General features: G+C 36.2%; 1 protein-coding gene across 2 annotated transcripts in view; it reads left to right on the top strand.

Annotated features, from left to right (window-relative positions):
* The window catches only part of COP1 (COP1 E3 ubiquitin ligase), a 199,783-nt gene that overhangs the window by 127,595 nt on the left and 53,431 nt on the right, over window positions 1-18,757 (top strand). For both annotated transcript variants that reach the window (XM_075527809.1, XM_075527804.1), the window contains exons 16-18: window positions 12,589-12,706; window positions 15,714-15,838; window positions 18,318-18,478. In XM_075527809.1, the coding sequence (XP_075383924.1) occupies window positions 12,589-12,706; window positions 15,714-15,838; window positions 18,318-18,478 (404 nt within the window). The remainder of the gene's footprint in view (window positions 1-12,588; window positions 12,707-15,713; window positions 15,839-18,317; window positions 18,479-18,757) is intronic.

Below are 18,757 nucleotides of genomic sequence, written 5' to 3'. Positions count from 1 at the left end.
TGTTTTTCCAGTTCTAGAAAATTTCTTATCTGAATTGCATTACAGTTACTTGTTAATTGGCATTATTATAATAATAACTCTTCCCAGATAGTTATATGATATGCATTTTATTTCTTTGGATAGATTTATTTCTCGGGAAACCTTGTATAGTTTATGTAATTTAGGTCCCTGGTCTTTTCTACTGAAATTAAAAGGAAAAAAAATGTTATTAAATGAGATAATTTTAAATTCCCTTTATTAAGCCCTTTATTGGTAAAGTAGGCTTGATATTTTGGTTTTGGTCATACCAACTTTTTAAATTAATTCTAGTGGTTTTATTGTGTTTCTTCCTTTCCATTGATTAATTACATTATCTTTGTCCAAGTCAGAGCTTTCTGATAGTAGTCATAGTGACCTCCCATATCCATTTTATTTCATTGAAAGGACTTCAATGTTTAGGAAATTTACTTTTACAAAAAGCACTATACTCAAATTACACTTTTAAAATTTACCTTTTTTTCAATTACGAATAACTAATACTTTATTAAGTGCCTTTTTAACATGACTTAAGATCATATGGTTTAACTTATTGCTAATTGAATTATGGTTATATATTGTCTGATAATGTATTTGTGTTTCTTGGAGTAGACCTTGCACAAGTATAAGATAGAGTTGCTGGCATTTTATTTGGTATTTATACATCTATATTCATAAATTAAAATATTCCATAATTCCCTTTTTCATGCACTCTTTGAAACACCTTGTTTAATATTAGACCTCTTTAGATTATTTCCTTTAATTTGTCCGATCAGTGTTTCTTAATCTTTAGTGTATATGTCTTGAACTTCTTCATTTATTCCTAAGGATTATATTGGTACTATTGAAAGGAATTTTTGTTTTTTTGTTTTTAGATTGTTTATTGCTATTATACAGAAATAAAAACTTACTTGTATGTGTTGATCTTATTTCTAGCATCCCTGTTAATCTTGTATATTTGTCCTCATTGTTTTGTGAATTTCAAATATTTCCAAGTCTAACTGTTGTCCGGGCCCAGAGTAGATGAGTATTTCTATGTTATATAGTGAGTAGGCCCTGTTATAATGCAGAAGTATAAGCCCCTTTTCTTTCAGGGATCCATATCCCAGGACCCAAATACCTAACAGCATTTATACCCTTTTTGTCCTCAGAATTCATGTCCAAGGGGTGCACCCTCTACAAGAACCTATTGCTTTTCCTGAAGTCAAGGTTGGAGGGATCTAGTTTCCCACCCTCCATCCCATTAAACCTTTAGACTTTCAATGTGTTCCCTTTGTGAATATCCTCCAAACAGTTCAAATGAGATGTCATGTGCTGCCTGCTGAGTCAGAAGTCTCAAATTGGGATTTTTCCGGGACTTCTTGGCTTTGTGCCCATTGATGGTCTGTTCTAGTCCCTTTTTATTTGCCCCCATGGGAGGGGTCAGAGCAGCCACATTCCCTTAACAGTATCTTCAGTGCTGTCCACTATACAGCTGTCATCTAGGGAAGGGGCATTCTCAGACTGACCATGTAGTCCTGGACAGACTGCTCCAAGCAGGAATGTCTTCCTCAAGGCTTGGCGCAGGAATGAGCGCTACTCTCTTCCTTTCCTGTGGAAACGTAAATAATACCTTTCCCTTGCATGGATCAGTGCCCTGTTCCCTCATTGTCATTGTGTCCCCCTGCTCCCCCACCACACCCCTTTGTGGCCCATAGTGGCATATGAGAAGGTGGTAGAAGATGTCTTTCAACACAGGTGGTATCTGCATCTTTTTTCTTTTTCCTTCTTCTAATTTTTTTTAATGACATGCATCACTGGATTTGGTGTAGCTCTTGCCAGAGTATCTGGTTTACAACCCAGGAACTGCAGTTTTCCCTTCCCCTATACCTATTCTGTTATTTTTTCTTTTTTTTCCTTTCTTTTTCTTTTTCTTTTTTTGACTTTCTCAATCCCCTTTTGTTGAGGGCTGACTTTCAACAGATCGCAGCGAGGGAGCTGCTCTGCTGTGTACGAAACCCCGATCTCACCTGTTCTGTTATTTAACTTACTTCAGTGCACTCATGTTGTACTTGCCCTATTGTGCTTGTCTAAATTCACTAAGCATAATTTCCTCCAACTCTTTACATGAGATGAGATGTTTTATATTTTCATCACTTTTTTAAAGGATGTGTAGTACTCCAGTCTGTGTACATACCAGAGGTTTTTAACCCATTCTTCTATTGATGGAAATTTAGGCTGTTTCCAATTCTTTGAGATTGTGAACATTGGAGCATAGATGTCTGGTCATGGCCCGTTTCTTATTTCTTCTGAGTATATACCCGGTGGTGGAATTGCTACATCAGAAGGTAACTCAATTGTGTTCTGTTTTAGGACAACTTGGAGTAAATGAGAGTTCCTATCTTACCACACCCTCCAACACTCATTGTTCTCTGCTTTTTTTAATTGGGTTATCCTTGTGGGTATTAGGTGGTATGTGCTGGTTCTTTTGATTTTCAATTCCAAGATTGCTAATGATCAGGAACATTTTCTCATATGGTATTGACCATTAGGGTTTCCGCCTTTGTGAATCTTCTGTTCAAATCTTTTGCCTATCTCCTTGGTGAACTATTTGTTTTTTCTTGTTGTAAGGTTACAGGGTTCTGTAGATTTTAGTAATAAGACCATTGTGTGATCTGGTAGTACTACATTTCTTTTCCAAGTCTGTGGACTCTCTTATTATTCTCTTGAAGTCTTTCAATGCATACAAGTGTTTTATCTGTAGTGTGTCCCACATATCTATTTTTTTATTCATCTAGGTGTGCATCCTTTATTTTTTCTGATAGCTCATGTATCCCCTAGCTAAGGTTTTTAGCTTTGTCCCAATATTTTTTATTGATGATCTTGATAGCTTTGGGTTTAACCTCGAGGTCTGTGATTCACCTTGAATTTGTCCTTCTGTTTGGGGTGAGGGAAGGGACTTGCTTCATTCTTCTGTAGGTTGATATCCAGTTTTGCTAGCACCATTTGTTAAAAAGGACATCTGCTTCCCATTTGATTGTTTTGGTTTTTTTTTTTTTTTTGGCCATTATCAAAGATCATTTGTCTGTATTCTGCTGTTTTTATTTCTAGATTCTCTGTTCTTATTCATCGGTGTATCTATCATACTGTTCTGCTAACCGTGGCTGTATAATAAGTATTAAAGTCAGGTAATGCAAGCCTGCCCATCTTATTCTTCTTGAGGAGTTCTTCACTAATTCTGGGTTTCTTACCTTTCCATATGAAGTTGGTTGTCAGTTTTTCCGTTTATTTGAAAAATGATGTCGGTATTTGTGTCAGCATTGCATTGAGCTTACGTAGTGCCTTAGGTAGAATTGACATTGTAACATTATTGAGTCCTTGATTCATGAGCATGGGATATTTTTCCATTTGTGAAGTTCCCTTTTAGTTTATTGTAATAATGCCCTGTAGTTTTGGGTTTTTTTGGTTAGGTACATCTCTATATATTTCCATTTCTGCTGGCTTTTGTGAAGGGTGCTACCTTCTTGATCTCTTTTTCTGTAATCCCATCCAGTGTAAATTGTTGGGAGCCGATAGCCATTAAGACCCTGGCCTCAAACATGTAGCCGCTTTCTAACAGCAAGGCTTTGTTTCCTGCCCAACTTCGCCCCCACATTCCAAGCTACTGTAGCATGGGCAGTTCCGATAACTGACCTTGTTGCCATTAGTCAAAGTACTGAGCACCCATTGAACTGCAGATATACCATATTAGGAACATAGTGATAAGTTCACCCGGTAAGCCTTAATTTGCATGCGGATGTCACCACAGACGTCTTTGAGTACTGTTGCGCACCCTTTGTACCTTATTGGGAACATGTGGCTGATTGGTTGTTGTACAGTGTGCGGTTGTTACACAGTGTGCTTCATTGGAATATGTGCTTCCCACTTCCTTCTCTGTTGTGAATATATACCCAGAGTTTTGGCAAAATAAACAGGCTTGATCAGCACTTATCTTGCCCCATGTCTCTGTGTCTTTCTTCCATCCAGGTTCGTTGCCCCTCCGGGTCACCGTTAACAGTAAATGACAATCCAATTAACTTCTCCTTGTTGATCTTGTATCCTGCTGCTCTACCATATTCCTTTATCGCTTCCAGCCCTATTGGGGAACCTTTGGGGTTCTCAATGTATAAAATCATATCATCTGCAAATTATGATAGTTTCACTTCTTCTTTCCCCAAACGTATACCTTTGATGTCCTTCGGTAGCCTTATATTATTAGCTAGAACCTCCAGGACAGTGTTGAATATATATGGGGACAAAGGGCACCCTTGTCTGGCTCCCTTTTTCAGTGAGAATGTTTTCATCTTTTCTCCATGAATTGTAATGCTGACCATTGGATTTTCATATATAGCTTTAATTATATTGATTATAATTTAATTGACAATTATATTGTCATCTATTGGTATTGTGTGATTTTTGACCTTTTTTTTCTCAATGTGGTGGATAATGATGATGAATTTTCAGATGTTGAATAATCCCTATATCCCTGGTATGAATCCCATTTAGTCAGGTGGAATTATTCTTTTTATAAACTTTGTATTCTATTGGCCAACATTTTGTTAGAGTTTATTGCATCTGTATTCATTAGCGATATCAGCTGAGAGTTTGCTTCTTGTAGGATCTTTGCCCAATTTTGGTATCAGGGTTATATAGTAGCTTCATAGAATATTTGGGAGTGTATAGACCTTTTCTATGTTCTGGAAGAACTCGTGTAGAATTGGTGTCAGCTCTAGCCTGAATGCTTGGTAGAATTCTCCTGTGAAGCCATCTGGGCCAGGATTTTTTTAGTTGCTAGTTCCTTGATAACTTTATCTATTTCTTCTTTTGCTAGGTCTGTTCTTTAAGACTATATGAGATCATCTGGGAAGGGTTTGTTTGTCTGTGTATTTGTCTGTGTCTTCCCAAGTTGTTGTATTCCTTGAAGTACAGTTCTTCGTAGTACTGTGTAATTAGTCTTTAAATGTCATTGGGATCCATTGTAGTTTCTGCTGTTTTATCCCCCAACCTAGATAGCGGCACCTGCTCTTTCCTATGTTTTGTTAGGTCTGCCAATGATTTGTCAATTCTGTTAATCCTTTGAAAGAATCAGCTTTATACTGATTTGATTTTCTCCATTGTTTTTTTTTTGTTTCCCCACTTACTTATCTCTGCCCTGATTTTTACAATTTCTTTTCTTTTGCTAATCGAAAGATTATTCTGTTCACTCTGTTCCAACGACTGAAGGTTTTTTTTAAACAGGGTATCCACCATATGGTAACCATCATATGAGCATTTATGGCAATCAAACATCCTCTGATAAATACCTTCTCTCTATCCCATAGATTGTGGTATGTTGGTTTCTCATTGGTTTAGAGAAGCTTCCTAATTTCATCTCTGATTTGGGCCCATACCCACTACTTTTGAAGAATTAAGTTATTTATCCTCCAATTATTTGTCTTTTTTTATGTTTCTTTTGTTGATTTTTCAGCTTATGGCGTAATGGTTAGAGAAGGAAGTCTGAATATGTTTGAATTTGCTCAAACTTGACTTGTGTCCTAGCATGTGGTCTACATTTAAATATGTGCCATATGAACTTGCAAAGAATGGGAATTTTTTGAAATTGAGTGGAGAGCTCTGATTATGTCTTTCAGGTTAAGTTGTCTAATTTTAGTTTAATTCTGTAGTCTTGGAGAGCGGTGTATTGAAGTCTGCTGCTGTGATTTCGTTTCTCATCTTTTGAAGAATTTGATTGGCGTGTTTTCCAGGTCTCTCGTTGGATACATATATGTTTATTATGCTCACAGGCTCTTGGTCTACTGATCTCCTGAACATAGATGCCCATAGTTATGTCTTGTTATGTCCTGCCTTTAAAACCGGCTTTGTCAGAGATTAGAATTGGCACTCCTGCTTTTCAGGTCAACATTATAGTGCTCTGCCTTCTGCTGCCCTTGATCCGCAGTCTGTTCTTGCCTTTTCTTCTTGAGTTTTGTTTCCTAATCAGTCTGCTAGCCTTTGCCTTTGACCGGGAATCCAGACTGTGATGTGCAGAGTTATTAATTCCATCCATCTGTGGATTCTTTGCTGTCACCTCATACCTTTAGTGATCGACATTTCCCTCCCTCCTTCCTTAGCAGTATGGTATATATGTATGGGGGGAATCAATCTTGGATTATTTTTAACATTGGATCAAAGATGTCTTGGGCATTGTTTTCAGCGCTCTAACTTCTGGATAGTGTTATGCTGTGCAGTGGTCTCATCTTTGTGCTCTGGAGATGTTGTCTTCTTAGTTGGAAGATAATTTTTGTAGTGCTGGTTTTCTGTTTTTGTTTTCCTGGAGTTTTTTGCGTCTTTGTTTTGTTTTGACTATTATCTACATTTTTTCTCATTTGGGAAAACCTTTTCTCTGTCTATATTGTGGAGGGTTATTCTTCAACTTTTGGAAAGTTCTCCATTCTCTCTTCTCCTTCATGGTTTCTGCTGATAAGTCTGAGCATTTTCTTACTGATTATCCTTATAGGTCACTCTTATTTTTTTTCTCTAGCTGCTCTTGTGATTTTCTCCTTTTTTTTAAAAGTTGGATAATTTGAATGCTATATGTTTTGGTGTGTGTTAGACCAGGTAGGCTAGAGAACAAAACCAGAGACACTCATATGTGTTTAAGAGAGAACTTTATATCAAAGTGTAATTGTGTATTAAGAATATATCCAAACCCAGTCCAGATCAAGTCCATCAGTCCAATAAAACCCCATATATCTGGTACCAGTCTATAAATTCCTCTTCAGACTCATGCAAGACATGTATTGATGCTGAATGCAAGAAGATCACAGGCCAGTGTTGGAAAGTCTTGTTGATCCAATGGTGATAGAAGTATCTCAGTACTGGCATAGGTCTCCATGTGGCATCTCTAGCTCAAGGACTATGACTGCCATCAGCATAGCTCCATGTGGCTTGTCAACAGGAATGTGAAACAGAGAGAGTGAGTGTGGTCCTTCTCCCAGGAGAAAAGGAGGAAGTTCCCAGAATCCTCTTGGTGGGTGTTACCTTGTGACCTGATTGACAGGCTATACTTCACCCCTATATTCTATTTATCAAGTGGACATGAAATTATGTAACTACCACATGATGTGTTCTTCTTGGGGTTTCTGTCTAAATGGTGTCCTCTCTGCTTCCTGGATGATTGTCTAATTCTCTTTCATTAAATTCGGGAAATTTTCTTACAGGAATTCTCTCATTATCTTGGGTGTTGATTTTCATTATGTCTTACTCTGGTAAGCCAGTTTTTCGAATATTATTTCTCTTCATAGCCTTGCTCATTCTTCTCAGGTTTTTCCCCAGCTTCTTTGATTACCTTGATTGATTGTCTTTCACATTTGTTGAATTCTGCTTGGCTATCTTTGCGGTCGCTGATAAAATTCTTTGCCCCTTACTTCCTGTCCATAAGGTCTTTTACCATTTGTTTTGCTTCTGCTGCATTTTCCCTTAACTATTTTCTTTCAGTAAGCAGACTCTATCCTCTATTTTTTCATCCTTTTTCTGTATTGATTCCCACATATTCTGTGTGACTCTAAGCATATTCTGTGTGTTCAATGTCTGCTTCTTTTATGTGCGTAGCTAGATTCAGGTCTCTTCAGACATTGGATTTGATTTCTCGTGCTCTCTTGTAGTGCTTGCTGATGTGGGTTGTTGTCTGTGTGGCATTTTGGTGCATGCAGAGTCATTTTCCTGGGAGTCTAGGAGTCCTGTATTTTAGTAAGCAGAGGCTATTAGTAATCATTCTAAGGACTGCCTGGAGCCAGGTGTGCAGTGGATTCCAGTCGTGTCTCTATCTCACTGGGGTTGAGTCTCACCCTAGACAATTGACACTCCTCTCTACATCTTTTATTATACATATTTATATATAGGTAGTTTTTCCCACTCACATTTTTAGAAACAAACAAAAACATTAATTTAATGAGATGCTAACAGTTTGTTCGAAGCTATGTATGTGGCAATTAAGAAGTCATGGAAATATAGAATTTAAAGATAATGGAATTTCTCAAGCACCCCCGTTATGCATATTCACTGAAGATACCATTAAATATTTTCTTAGTGACTTTTAAGATGGCACCATAAAATCCTACAAAGTTGGCTTATGCTTTTACTATTATAATTCTACATGTTCTAAGTGAATAACATAGTCCATCTCAAATTCTTTTTAAATAAACGATCAAGACTTCATCACAACTATTTAATTTTTGTAGTTTCCATTCCTAGTTCAGGCTCAGCTATATCATTTGTGTTTCTTTTTGCACAAACGAGCATGTATATATTACTTGAACTACAGTAATGTTTCAGGAAATTATTAAAAATAACCCCAAAGCCTGCGTAAACAAGATAGTCTTTGTTTATACAGCCTTCAAATATTCTCTTAAGAGGAGAAAACAGTATGGATTTTGCATCTTGAGATTATCTAAAAGGTTTCAGAAATGTTTTCTTTACTGAGTTTTAAAACATTGAGTTTGGGGTTGTGTACATTATTGTAAATCTGTCATTAGACATCTTTTTATTTAAGTACATGTTAGAAAACTGGAAACATTTTTATCAGAGCCTCCATTTAGTATTTTCACATGCCACTTATCTAATGCAGTAAGCGGCATGTGGGAAAAAAATATATATATAGCATGTGTGTGTGTGTGTGTGTGCATCTCAGTAGAATAATGAATCCTCTAACTATAGATTATTTCTTAATGAGAGAACTTTGTACGAGGCTATTGCAAAGGTTCTCCTATCGAGGTGATACAGAAAATTGAACATTTAACTTCTAGTATCTCATTAGAGTTATTCATTAGAAAGAGATCATAAACATTATCATAAAGATCTAGAAAGATAAAATAGGAACCTCACCAGGATCCTACACGAAGACAGAATGCATAGATTGCATTAAACCAGTATAAAGCCTTAGCTTGAAAATCTAAACCGGTATTTTCCCTGTAGTGATTATTAACTCATCTTTTTGGTGGCCTTCTAAAAAGTCTAATGCTTATATGCCTGTTAGTATTTTAATTACTTCTGTCTCTAGTGGGGATATTGAATTAATCTGAAACTAGATAAATCAATTGTTCGATTCTGCTAATTTAACTTTTACAATAGTACTGATTATTTTGTTTAATTATTAAGTATAACCTATAGTCAACAATTTTAATATGAGATATAAGTAAAATTTCACTGAAGATAATTTAAAAACGGTTGCAGCAATCAATACATTGATTGATAGGGTGCTGTCAGAAATTCAAGCCAGATTCAGAAGAGGACATAGAACAAAGGAAATAATTTCCAACAACAGATAGATTTTGTCTCATAGCAGAGAATACCAAAATATGTTTACTTGTGTTTTTTGATTCTGTGTATTTTAAGCTGTGAATAACATTGTGAATATTGGGTAGTCAAGAAGCTTAATCTTTTTTTAAAAAGTTATTGGGGGTTCACACAGCTCTTATACACATTTATACATTTGTTGCCTTCATCAGAGAAGCTTTAATCTTTATTCTTGCAGAACTAATGCGTAGAATAGCAGTGCAATCACCAACAAACTGGGCTTTGAGAAGGACTGATTCTGGAATTGCCATGGTCTATTATTTAAGGCTTCTACAGCAGCAAAAATTAAAATATTTGAACAAGAAAGTAATTGCTGTACCTACTCGTGTGTAAGCTGAGTTTTGCAGTACATTTTTATGCAGATATTTTGGTAAAATTAGGTGCCTCGGCTGATATTTGGGTTGGCTTATACTTGAATATGTACAGCAGTAGAAATTTCCCTGGGAAGTAGAGGAGGCAAATGAAATTACTAGACAGTGGTTTTTAATCATTATTTAAATATATGTTAAAATTAAAATAAACAATACTTAAAGGAGAATAATAAAGAAATTTGTCTCTAACTGTAGAATACTAGGCAAACTTTTTTTTTCACCACTAGCTGTAGTTATTTGTGTGAATTGAAATAGTACCCATGTTGACTGGTATTCTTTGTAGACATATAAGTATAATCCTGTCATACGCAATACTGAACTTCAGAATAGATCTTTCTTTTTTTTCTTCCGATGCTTCCATAAGAATTTATTGTGGCGCCAAGAAAGATGAAATCTTTGACAACTTCAATTTTTTTCTCCATTTATGAGGATTTTTCAACAGGCTCAGTTGTCTTTTTTTTTTAATCATTTTATTAGAGGCTCATACAACTCTTAGCACAATCCATAAGTACATCAGTTGTGTAAAGCACATTTGTACATTCATTGCCCTCATCAAAACATTTGCTTTCTACCAAAGTTCCTGGCATCAGCTCCTCATTTTTCCCCTCCCCATTTCCCCCTCCCTTATGAACCCTTGATAATTTAAAAATTATTATATTGTCATATCTTACACTGTCTGACATCTCCCTTCACCCACTTTTCTGTTGTCGATCTCCCAGGGAGGAGGTTATATGTAGATCCTTGTAATCGGTTCCCCCTTTCCAACCCACCCTCCCTCCATCCTCCTAGTATCGCCATTCATACCACTAGTCCTGAAGGGATCATCCACCCTGGATTCCCTGTGTTTCCAGTTCTTATCTATACCAGTATAAATCCTCTGGTCTAGCCAGATTTGTAAGGTAGAATTGAGATCATGATAGGGTGGGAGTGGGGGGTGGGGAGCATTTAGGAACTAGAAAGTTGTAAGTTTCATCATTGCTACATCGCACACTGACTGGCTCATCTCCTCCCCGAGACCCTTCTGTAAGGGGATGTCCAGTGGATCTCCACTCTGCACTCCCCCCCTCATTCACTATGATAAGATTTTTTGTTCTGATGATGACTGATACCTAATCCCTTGGACACCTCGTGATTGCACAGGCTGGGGGGGCTTTTTCCATGTGGGCTTTGTTGTTCCTGAGCTAGTAGGCCATTTGGTTACCTTCAGTCCTTTAAGACACTAGATACTATATCTTTTGATAGCTGGCACCTTCAGCTTTCTTTATCACATTTTGATTATGTACCCATTTGTCTTCAATGATCGTATCAGGGAGGTGAGCACACAATGTTTTTTGATACCTGATAACTGATCCCTTCAGCACCTCGTGAGCATGCAGGCTGGTGTGCTTCTTCCATGTGGACTTTGTTGCTTCTAAGCTAGAGGTCCGCTTGTTTACCTTCAGGCCTTTAAAACCCCAGAAGCTTTATCTTTTGATAGCTGGGCACCATCAGCTTTCTTCACTACATTTGCACATTCACCTGCTTTGTCTTCAGCTATTGTGTCCGGAAGGTGAGCATCATAGAATGCCAATTTAATAGAACAAAGTATTCTTCCATTGAGGGAGTACTTGTGTGAAGGCCCAATGTCCATCTGCTACCTTAATACTAAACCTATAAATATATGCATGTAGATCTATTTTCCCATCATCATATATATATTAATATATTTACATATGTACATGCCTTTATTTAGACCTCTATAAATGCCCTTTGCCTCCTAGCTCTTTCCTCTATTTCCTTTGACTTTCCTCTTGTCCCACTACCATGCTTAGTCTTCATTTGGGTTTCAGTAATTCCTCTTGGTTACATTACCCTTGATCATGCCCTACCAGGCCTCCAACACCCTCCTCACCTCCGACAGAATAGATCTTAAAATGTTCCTTTGACGATTAATATAACACCTTTTCTCTTGAGTTTGCCGTAAGTAAAGTATATGATCGTTTGATCAAAATGGGCAATTCATTTAATCTCTTAATGTCTTAAATGTTGATCTACATTCCTTTTGATTTTTGACAACTTCAAAATTAGTCATCTTCTGTATCTTTCATACTTACATTATTAATGGATGCTTGTCTGTTTCTTCTCATTTTGAGTCACGCAAATGAATATCTTGAAAACTTTGCTTCATCCACATCATTAAAGTCAACTTACTTTGAGTGCTTTCCAACCTCATTGGCTTATTTTTCAGAAATGAACCACCTCTTCTGCCTCCCTAGGCTCCTGTGTTAATCAGTGAGATCTGTTGAAACATGTCGGGGATAGGTGATCCTGCTTGTATTTCAGATACTGGTGGCATAGTTTTCAGCATCACGGCAACCTGCCAGCCACCACAGTACAACGGAGTGACAGATCTGAAGATGATGATTGTACCTCTGGGTACATGTAGTAAACATTTCTCAGTTTTTTGATCATTAGTAGATTTTCTGATGTATAAAATATATGTAAATAAAACGTATATTTAACAGCAGATGTGTGAAATAAAATTTTACACCATCCTGGTTTTCCAGAGATTGACATCACGATGTAAAAATACCACCAAAATGTATAGATAGAGCCCTGAAAAGCTACTCGAGGCAATAATAGAGGAAATGTCAATAAAGCTCCATTTCAAACTAGCACTGGTAAATCTGTAGGCATATTTTCCTAGTCATAATATTGAAACACAATAGAGAACCTATTATACCTTTCCTGTCTTTTAAGGTGATTCACAGACTAATTTTGGTCCTGTTACAGGTTTGATATTAGCTGTTTAGAATTAGCTTTTGTTTTCTTCATTTACTGCATTTTGGGGGTTTTGTTTATTTCATTATAGACCACTGTGTCCACTACTATGATCTTCGTAACACTAAACAACCAATCATGGTATTCAAAGGACATCGAAAAGCAGTCTCCTATGCAAAATTTGTGAGTGGTGAGGAAATTGTATCTGCGTGAGTATTACTCTCTTTTGAGTTTGATCCTAACAGTGAGCCCTGTTATCATGTACCAGCCTTTACAGTCATTGTGAGTGCATGTAAAGCCTGGTGTTGGGTTGTTGCGATATCTTTTAAATAACAGTCATTTATAACTTGTTTATGTAAAATTAGTGTATATGCTGGTCTGTATTACTGTGAATAAAAATCTAATAATGATTTTAATTTCTAATGTAGCTACCTTAACTAACAACCCTAAATTTTAATTGCATTCGAACATCAGATTAGATTTCATCCACCTGTTCTCCTTAATAAATGGTTAATATGGGTAACTCAAAAGAATGAGAACTGTTTCATTTATTCAAGACAACTAAAATGGAATCGAATGTTTTTGTACACTGCATTATATCATAGTTGTGTTAGTTTTGCTTTAAGGGAAGATTTGGTTGCTTTTTTCCAGGCAGATGTTATCTTCCTGTGATTGTTACAGTGAGTTCCAATTGTTTCATATGTAACCATGTAAGGATCACTGCTTAGGGGTGGCAAATGGTGGCCTTTTGAAAAGCTTCTGAAATAGAGTATTTTATGTTGACCTTTTAATTGTTTTTTATTTTGTTTGAAGTTGACATGATATCAACCAGGTAAAAAAGTTCTAATTGGCAAAGCATTGCTGATAGATCTCATATACTTAACAAAGACAGCCCCGTATTTTAACTATCTGCTTCATAATTCTCTTCGTTTTTTTAGTTAATACCCATTCTTAATTTCTTTCTCACGTTTTCATACCTAGTCTTTTCTCATACTTTGAGAGAACTAAGCTTTTCAATTTGGTGTATTGTAGATAATTATTAATAATTTAAGCTAAATGTAACCTAGCCAAGGTATAACCCACTTTTAGGAGTAATAACAAATAGTAAATTTAATTTGAATTTAAGTACAGATGGTAGATTTCATAGCAAAACTAGGTTAATTTCAGATTTACAAATGTTGAATTATGTACTTTGTTAAAACAATCTTACATTGAACTGAGATTTATACATTGGAAATGATAGTTGACCATATTAATAGTTATGATTTGTTTTCACCAATTTTCTGTCTTTAGTTTTCACAAAGTATATATTTTTTTCTGTAGTGAAATTTGGATATTATATGTTTTGGGAACATAAAAATTGTATCTGGAAATATGTGTGAAAAATTAGAATATAATCATATCTGTAGACATAAAAATATCTAACATGTTTTTGAAAACAAAATGAAAACACCATAAATTTCTAAAAAGAGATGTTAAACAAAAGCAAACCCACTACCATCAAATCAATTCTGACTCTTAGCAACCCCATGTAGGACTTCAAAGACTATTAATCTCCATACAAGAAGAATAATCTCTATACAAGAAGCCTCAGGCTTTTTCCATGGAGCGACTAGTGAGTATGAATTATCAACCTTGTGGCTAGCAGGCTAATGACTAGTCACGGTGTTATGTAAATGATGAGCAGCAAAATTTTTAATTCTTTTTTAAAAATCATTTTATTGGGTGCTTATACAGCTCTTAGCACAATCCATACATCCATCCATTGTGTCAAGCACATAGTTATCATTGTTGCCATCATTTTCAGAACATAATTTTCTACTTGTACCCAATCATTAGTAAAATCCTTTAAATCAAGAATACATGTAAAACGTTGAGCCTGGTGCACTTTTTCGTGAATGGTGGAGTAAGAAAGAAGGACCGCGTAGATGGCGGTCTTTAATGAAGAGAATAAGAGCTACCGAGCCATCATTCCAATCAGGGCCCCTAGAATTGAAGGTGTGAGAGGAACAGGCCTCTAGGCTGGTCGAGAGTGAACAGAGGGGACACTCACTGTGACTGAAACTCACCTGAAGTCTCCTAAATCAGCTAAATAATAAACAGACTCCATAATCAATGAGATCACCTGTGCTATATTCCTTTTTGAAAAGCACCTTTGTGAGACCAGTCAACAATTGATTTAGAACAGATGAGACTGTGTGTAGAGAAACTAGATTAATGTAAGCCGGACAACCAGAAAAGAAATGAGAAGATTCTTGTATTGTGAAGAACGTCCATAATGCCACTGAATGACTTGTGTAGAATTGTTGAATGACAACCTAAACAACTCTGTGAAACTAGTGGCTCTCACCCTTCCTCTGGCCGTGACCCTTTCATACAGTTCCGCATGTGGTGGTGACCCTCCAACCATAAAATGATTGTCGTTGCTACTTTATAACTCTATTTTTGCTACTGTTATGAATCAGGTGACCCCTGTGAAATGGTCATTTGACCCCCAAGGGGGTCGCAACCCACAGGTTGAGTACCGCTCATGTAAACTGTGATTGAAAGCATAATATAATTGTTAATATAAAATGAATGTAATTTAATATAAAATAAATGTTTATATGTTTTTAAGGAAAACGTAACATACAAAAGGCTTAGGAAAAGCAAATTAAACAATAAGGTCACTTTTTAAGATAAAAGTCACAAGGAAACAATTATGGCCTTCATGGAAGTCTTAAGACTATTTCTGTATGATAAGGTTACCAGTGAATATTTGTTAAATAATTTTTATTTATATGATCTTTTAAGTAGCTCATAGTATATGCTTTTCTAACCTTGGAGGGCTGACTGAGCTGTGACAATAGTTTATGTCCATGAGAGCAGTACAGGTGAACAGTTGCAAACAAATTAAATGGAAACTGCATTGCTGGAGTAGTGCAGTTTCTCCATGGACACCGGTGGTAGGATGGTGGTGATGTCTAATCTTTGCCGTGTCTTATAGGATTTATTTAGTCCTATAAGATAGAAATCATTTTTTATATTTAACTGATAATGAAACTGAGGTTAGTGATTTTTATATCTTTCCCAAAACAAAATTAATGGCAGATTGACATCAATTGATTTCAGAATTCTATCTTCATAGGCACTAAAATGGATTGCTTCTAATTTTTACTGATTATGCTACGTGAGCTGAAAATGTAAATGCATTTCAAATCTTTGTTTTTATACTAGATCAACAGACAGCCAACTAAAGCTTTGGAATGTTGGGAAACCATACTGCCTACGTTCCTTCAAGGGTCATATCAATGAAAAAAATTTTGTAGGCCTAGCTTCCAATGGAGATTATATAGCTTGTGGTAAGTGAAATCCATTTTTCCTGGAACTTTTAAACCAGCATCCATCATAAAAATGGAATTCAGTAGAAATGGTCTACATACCAAATCAGGAAACAGTCTGTACTGTCCTGTTAGTGTGATGAACTCGATGGCTCAGCATGACGAGATGCTCTCTGGTGGCACTGTTGTTGAGCACCCAGCTCTGTGAAGTGCTGTGAGATTGTAAGCTGTGTTTGGTAATTCTCCATTGCCATATAATTCCTACATGTATTTTAGAGAAGCTTGAAAATAAGTGCTCAACAGTATGTCTTATTTTAGAGCCTTGATTTGTCTTCTTAAACTTGGAACTTATTTTCCTCTCTAGTTATATCTTCATTAAGTGATCTGTTTTAGAATTTTATTGTTGACCATTCAAACCTAAGTCAGCAGTAGAAAAATCAAAGTCGAGACTGTTTAAATGCTCTGGTATCTAGTGCTTGAATATATGAACTCATTTGTACTTTTCAGTCATGTGCCCTGTGTTTAATAAAATAAGTGTATGAAGTAAAATATGTCCTATTTTATCATGAGCCTCAACACTGTCAAAGCAAATATCTCCTATAATAAATTACCTTATAAAATGCTCAAAAATATAGGCTCTAAACTATTCCTATATAAAGCTAAATGTAGAAGTATCACTACCAAAGCTCTGTTTCATAGATGTATGGATTTATTCCAAACACAAAAACACATGTCTTTGTGATCAGTGGATGACTGCAGGGAAGTTCTCTCTGTAATACCTTTGTTTTTGGTTCATCGTGGTGCCTTCAATAAATACTTTTTTCGTGCCGTGGGGAAAAAAATGTTTTGAGGGGCAATGAATGTACAAATGTGCTTTACTCAATTGATGTATGTATGGATTATGATGAGTTGTGTGAGCCCCTCTATTAAAATGATTTAAAAATATTTTGAGATCAGAGCCTGTCAGATTTTAAGAAAATTCAATTAGGCAGCTTTCTAAGCTATTGAAGCTTTGTAACACATTTAGGAGAATGTTGCTTCATATAAAACAACCATTTTTAGATGGATTAAGCATTTTAAGGTGAATTGGGTGGACTTCAGAGATAAGTCAAGGTACAGTGGTCTGCTCAAAAGGTTATGACAATTTTATTGAGATTCCAAAAGGGTACTCATAATAGATTTTCTTGAAGGACAGAGGACAATCATGGGTACTTAGTATGAATAAGTTTCAAGGGAAAAAAGTAAGCTACATTGGTGAGATAAAGGCCAAGAAAGTCATACCAAGGGATTTTTTTTACCCCCCATCAGGACAATGATCTGTTCATTCTTCAGAGATAGCAAGGATTGTCTGATGAGGATCTTGTTGAAAAACTATATCCTATATATCCAACAGCCCCAGTCTCACCCTTCAGACTTCTCTTTCTTCCCAAGAGCCAAAGAACCTTTCAAAGGAACACCAGTTGGATCCATTGAGGATGCCAAAACTGCTGTTTTGGTGCGGCATACATCAGAGTGCTGAATTCCCTGGGGCGAGAGTTAGAGATAGAAGCACTACCTTCAGAAGTGTGCAGAGCTAGATGGAGAATACCAAAAAGCAATAGCTTCACATATTGTTACTTTCGTTTTATAAAGATTTCTTTGATTTCGTTGCAATGCATTTTTACTTACCCTTTGTGGAAAACTAGGTTGTCTAGATAAACAAAACCAGTGACAGTTATTTATGTATAAGAAAACAATTTTCATATCAAGAACTAATTTTATATCAAGAATGCATCCCAGACCAACCCGTCCATGGGGCCCATGGCATCCCTGTGGTCTGTGCTAGCTGGGGCTCTCTTCAGACCTACCCAGCTGCAGGCCACTGATGCAAAAACTCAAGCTGGAATTCGGGAGATCACAGGCTGGTGGGTGCAGAGTTGTTTGGATCCAAGGTCAGTGGAAACATGGCAGGGCGCCTACAACTCCCAGAGTCGCTGAGCCACGTAGGCCTGTCGGAAGGCAGACACCGGGTACCAGCAAGGGTGAAGGCAACGGGACAGACAGTTTCTCACTGTTGCATAGTGGTTAGGCATTGTGCTTTTAATTGCAAGGTCCAAAATTTGAAACCACCAGCCTCACCAAAGGGTATAAATAGGCCTTTCTATTCCCATAAAACATTACAGCCTCAGAAATCTTTCTAAATGCATGTAGCAGTCTTGCTTTGCAAGCATTAACAACAACTCTGTAGAACTCTCATAAATGATTTTACTGGTAGTTTTTTCTTAAATTTTGGGGTATTGTAATATAGTTATTAATGATTCCTTTCTATAAGTAAAATATAGTTTTTGTTTATTAATTCTTTTTCCATATTGTCCCCAAGAAATCTGATGATCTGACTTTTCATATTTGACATAAAAGTTAATTAATCTTTAAGGTAAAAATTTGAGAGATAGAAACATATAAATGTGATTTTCTAATTCTGAGTTGCCTCGTTGTCAGTATTTTTCTTATTTATTTTCAGGAAGTGAGAACAACTCTCTTTACCTGTACTATAAAGGACTTTCTAAGACCTTGCTAACCTTTAAGTTTGACACAGTCAAAAGTGTACTGGATAAAGATCGAAAAGAAGATGATACAAATGAATTTGTTAGTGCTGTGTGCTGGAGGGCACTGCCAGATGGGGTAAGTTTCCATGTAATTTTTTTTTACCTTGGTGCTTAATGTGATACTGTCTTTACATACAGTAGAGTTTTCTTTATAGGTTAAAATATGGATTGATATGTGTTCATGCATTTTATTTTTGGCTTTGTATAGCATTATCAAAAAAAACTGTTTTAAGTAATATTAGAATTCTATTAATGGAAAAAAGTATTGCTGACCTTGATGTTCCCTTTATGTACAGTATCTTGTGTGCATATTTAGTTATTATTACATTGTCTTATTTGTGTCCAACTGTCTTAT

Source organism: Tenrec ecaudatus, chromosome 1 (genome assembly GCF_050624435.1).
Source record: "Tenrec ecaudatus isolate mTenEca1 chromosome 1, mTenEca1.hap1, whole genome shotgun sequence".
Lineage (NCBI taxonomy): Eukaryota > Metazoa > Chordata > Mammalia > Afrosoricida > Tenrecidae > Tenrec > Tenrec ecaudatus.
The sequence above is the reverse complement of the archived record's forward strand: the minus strand, read 5'-3'. Positions and strand labels throughout refer to the sequence as shown.